Below are 4,615 nucleotides of genomic sequence, written 5' to 3'. Positions count from 1 at the left end.
GCTGCAAAGACATTGTCATGTTTTCCTCTTCATTTGAGGGTCTGTACCTAGAAGTATTATTCCCTCTGATAGTTAGTTGCTGTTGTTGTGTGCTGCTTTGCATTATTTCAGTGTTCTTAAATTTATTAAGGCTTGCTTTATGACCTACCAAGGTACATAGACCTGTACTCTAACAAATTTGAAAACCTAGAAGAAAAGGACAGATTTCTAGAAACACACTATTTACCTAAACTAACACAGACTGACATGGAAAATTTGGAAAAACCCACAACAAAAGAAGAAACTGAACAGGTCATAAAAAAATTAACAACAACAACAAAAAAAGTCCTGGCCCAGATGATTTCACTGGATAATTCTACTGAACATTCAGAGAAGAACTGACACCAATCCTACTCAAACTATTCCAGAACATAGAAAAGAATGGAATCCTCCCAAATTCATTTGATGAAGCAAGCATAACCTTGATATCAAAACAAGGCAAAGATATCACTCAAAAGGATATCCTTTTATCCCCAAAAGGATAAACTCTAACTTCTGTACCTAGTTTTTCAAGCACTAAGATGCTAGAGGGAAATAGTGTGGTGATTACTGATGAGACTCCATTTTGAATCCTTGTGACTGGGGTCTTAAAAGCTGGCAAGTAGCTATCTAGATGCAACAATGGATCTCTCCTCATCTACAACAAAGAAGGATGAAGAAAAAAAAAAACAAAGATCCATGGAAACAACTACTCCAAGGGATTAGTGGACCATGCAAACTTCAGCCTGTATGATCATAAGACCAGAAGAACTAGATGGTGCCAGGCTACCACTGTCAACCACTTAGAAAGGGATCAGTGCAGGAGATCCTGGATAGAGTGAGAAAACAATATAGAACAAAACTCAAAATCATAAAAAACACCTGGTTTATTAGTCTGATAGAGCCTGGTATGGACCAAGACTATGGCCTCTGGTTACCCTGCAGGGCTAGAATTGGACTCAATGCCCTGGCTTCCAGCCAAACAACGCATAGGTATTTAGGGTGAACATTTACACCAGGTAGATACACCACTACAACAAACAATCATGGGAGAATATAAGTGCAGTATTTGCACAAGGAGATAGCTCAGGGAGCAGGAATGCATAGGAAAGAAGGACACAGGGAAGAGGTAACTACAGGGAGGAAGTGGGAAGAGAGCTGTTACATTGTGGGCAATTTCTGTCAATGTCGTGAATCAAAATGTGTATGAACTGGTGTATGGAACATGAATTTGCTCTGTAAACTTTCATCCAAATCACAACAAAATTTTTTTTTTTTATAAAAAGCCCACAAATGCTTTTTCAAAGATGACGATCATTAAACTGAAAAAAAAAAAAATCTGCATTCAGTGGGTCTGATCTTTTGCAAGTAGATTGTCAGGTCTTTCTTCTGAGGCACCTCTGGATGGACTCCACTGCCAGCCTTTTCTTAATAGCCAAGCACTTAATCATTTGTGCCACTCAGGGACTCCCAGGGACCATTATTTAGTCCAAAATAACTAAGGAAACAAGGAAACAAGGCATCCTGAATAAGAACCAGCAAAAATTGATGAAACAAAGGAAATGAAACCATAGAGACTTTACGTATTAGGATGTCACACATAAATACTTCAAGAAAGTAAAGATAGGCTTTAAAATATATTCAAAGAATAAGAACCTCTAAGAAATGACCTAGCCGGTTCGAACAAATGATACAAACAGAACTACTGGAAATGAAAAAATAAAATAACTGAAATTAAGTGTTTAGCCATAACAGTAGACAGAATTGGTGAACTGAAAGGTCAGAAGAAAATAGGCAAAATGAAGCACAAAGAGAAAAGAAATCAAAGCCATGACAGGCTAGAGAGTGAAGGTTAACACGTATTCAATGAGAATTCCAGAAGCAGACGAAAAAGAACCTGGTGGCAATTGTTTGGCTCTGTTGTACATAAGGTCCCTCAGAGTCAGCTCAAGGGTAGCTAATACCAAACAAACCAAACCACACTGCCGTGAAGTTGGATCTGACTCATAGTGACCCCTTCTTGGGTTTCCAAGGCAGTATCACTACCAAAGTAGATTGCCCCACCTACCTTCCGAGGAGTGCCTGGTGGGTTGGAACCACCAGCCTTCTGGTTAACAGTCAAATGCCTTAGGCACAACACCACCAGAGCTCCCCAGGGTTGCTAACAACAAAATATATATTAAAAAAAACCTCACTGCTGTCAAGTGGGATCCCACTCATAGCGACCCCTCCTTGGGTTTCTGAGATGGTGTCACTACTCCATTACCCAACTTTCCTTCCGAGGAGTGGCTGATGGGTTTGAACCACCAGCTTTCTGGTGAGCAGTCAAATGCCTTAGGCACTATACCATCAGAGCTTCCACAAAATATATATGGTTTTAAACTGCCTCGGGGCTGCAAGAGTGGCTCTCTCCCTCAGAAACAGTAGGTCCATGGAACATAAGACAGGCCTCCAACATGACCTGCTAGGAGGATATAGCCTCCCAGCCAGGAGGGCAGAGACCACAGCCTGGTAAGAAGGGGCTGCTGAGGGAACAAAGGATGGGAAGGGGTCCTGGGCAATCAAAAAAGGCCTTTATGCCCCATCAAAATATGTTGTTGGTTTTAATCAGTTGACCACTTCTGAAAGGCCAGCCAAGCTCAGTTAGAGCTATGTGCAGAGAGGACTGGGCTGAGAGAGAGGATGCAGAATGGGGATGGGAGAGTCAGGAGAGAGGGGGCCTGGGCTGGGTGGAGGGTGGAAATAGAGTGGGGGGCAGAGAGAGAGAAGAAAGTGGTGAGGGAGGTGGGGTGGATAAGGAGTGAGGATGGATCAGATGTCCCAAGACTGGGCCAGTAGATGCAGGCATGCACACAGAATGGCAGCTTGTTTTCAGGCCTGCAGGAGGAACAGGAAGTCCTGAGAACCAGGCCCAGGATGGTGCCATGCTTGGGAGCCCCATTTCTTGGGGAGTCATGATTTCTCACCCTGGGTATCTGAGCAGTACCAGGGCCCAGGGAGCCCCTCTACTGCAAGGTATTCGTTCCTTCTGACTTATGGTCTTGTTATTATTACGTCACCAAACAGTTTTTCTGGGTTGTGACTGGGGGCCATCTGATGTCTACTAGCTCCAGCCACTAACAAAAATACCCCCTCTGACTAGGGACCACTAGTGTCCCAGGCAGAGCCCTATCTTCTCGGGGATGGGGACACTACACTGTCTCCATGCCTCTCTACCAATGTGAAGCCTTCCTCGCTGACATTCCCAAGAAGATGACCTTGACTGTGGGGGAGAACTGGTCATCCCTGCCAGATGGTTATGACATCTGTAAAAAGCTCAGGGTCTCAAAACAGCCCCAGTCTCGATGCTGCATCCATGCCCCATCCCATGCCATTTTTCCAGATACACACAGGAGGTCTTTTGAGAGGGAGAGACAATGCTTTTATTTGGTGGCAAACAGGTCACACATGTGGAACATTGAGCCAGGATTGAGAAGAGGTCACTGAATGACTCACAGAACCAGAGGGAATCCACCCAGGAGCCTAAGGACTCAGCACAGCCAGTTGGAGGGTAGAATGATTCTGGGGGCAAGAAGAGACCCCAGATTGGGCTCTGGCTCCAAAGATGTCAGGTGAAAGCCAGAGTGGTTCTGGAGGGTTGGTGCCCGTTCAGCAGCAGGGATTCTGGCCCGAGGAAGAGCAACAGCAGGCAGGCCTGCACAAGGGGCGGCAGAGCAGGGACATGCTGGAGGAGGCAGGGGCACAGCAGGAGGAGGAGGGCACACAGCAGGCAGGCTTGCACACTGGTTGGCAGATGAGGGACACACAGGAGGAGGGTTTACAGCAGGAGGCTGTACAGGTAGAGGGCTGGCAGCATGAGGGGGCAGGGCAGGGGCTGGCCCCACAGCAGACAGGCACACAGCAGACAGGCTTGCAGCAGACAGGCTCACAACAGACGGGCTTACAGCAGACAGGTTTGCAGCAGAAGGGCTTGCAGCACACAGGCTTGCAGCAGACAGGCGTACAGCAGATGAGCTTGCAGCAGACAGGCACACAGCAGGCCTGCTGGCAGGGGGAGAGTGTGCAGCATGCAGGCTGGCAGCTAGACTGCTGGCAGCAGGAAGGTTCACAGGTGCAGACTGATTGGCAGGAGCTGGACTCACAGGTTGCCTGGCAGCAGGGGTTAGACACATAGCTCAGGGGGGTGCAGATGAGGGTCTGGCAGGCACCCGGGGCACAGCAGGTGGGGGCACAACAAGTGGACTGGCAGCAGGTGGGGGCACAGCAGGGTGGCTCACAGAAGCTCTCTGGGCAGTTTTCCATCTCCCAGGAGGAGTCGGTGCAAGACTCACAGGACCCAGGCAGGCAGACACGGCTGCCATAGCTTAGGTCACTAGAACAGACAGACATGTTGGAAGCAGCAATGGTGTGGGGTGGGGTGGGAAGAGGTGAAGTTGTAGAGGAGGAGGAGGGTGTGAGTGAGTGAGTGAGTGAGTGAGGAGCTCTTGGCCTCCAGGGCTTTTATATCCCTCTGTGTTTTTTGTCTCATCAGAGGCCCCAAAGTTTCCCTTCCTGGTTGGTGTTAAGCAGCAGTTGCTGTTTTTTTTTTTTTTTTTTT

General features: G+C 47.3%; 2 protein-coding genes across 2 annotated transcripts in view; both read right to left on the bottom strand.

Moving 5' to 3' along the window:
* TSPEAR (thrombospondin type laminin G domain and EAR repeats) overlaps positions 1 to 4,615 on the bottom strand; it is a 311,553-nt gene that overhangs the window by 108,826 nt on the left and 198,112 nt on the right. The window lies entirely within an intron of this gene.
* LOC103202408 (keratin-associated protein 10-12-like) lies at positions 3,667 to 4,416 on the bottom strand. The gene has a single exon (XM_007947293.2). The coding sequence runs from the start codon at positions 4,405 to 4,407 to the stop codon at positions 3,667 to 3,669; it is 741 nt and encodes a 246-aa protein (XP_007945484.2). The 5' UTR covers positions 4,408 to 4,416.

Source organism: Orycteropus afer, unplaced genomic scaffold, assembly GCF_000298275.1.
Source record: "Orycteropus afer afer isolate SDZICR_OR568_19922 unplaced genomic scaffold, OryAfe1.0 scaffold00179, whole genome shotgun sequence".
Taxonomy (NCBI): domain Eukaryota; kingdom Metazoa; phylum Chordata; class Mammalia; order Tubulidentata; family Orycteropodidae; genus Orycteropus; species Orycteropus afer.
Note: the sequence above shows the minus strand (reverse complement) of the source record. Positions and strands in the feature narration are given on the sequence as shown.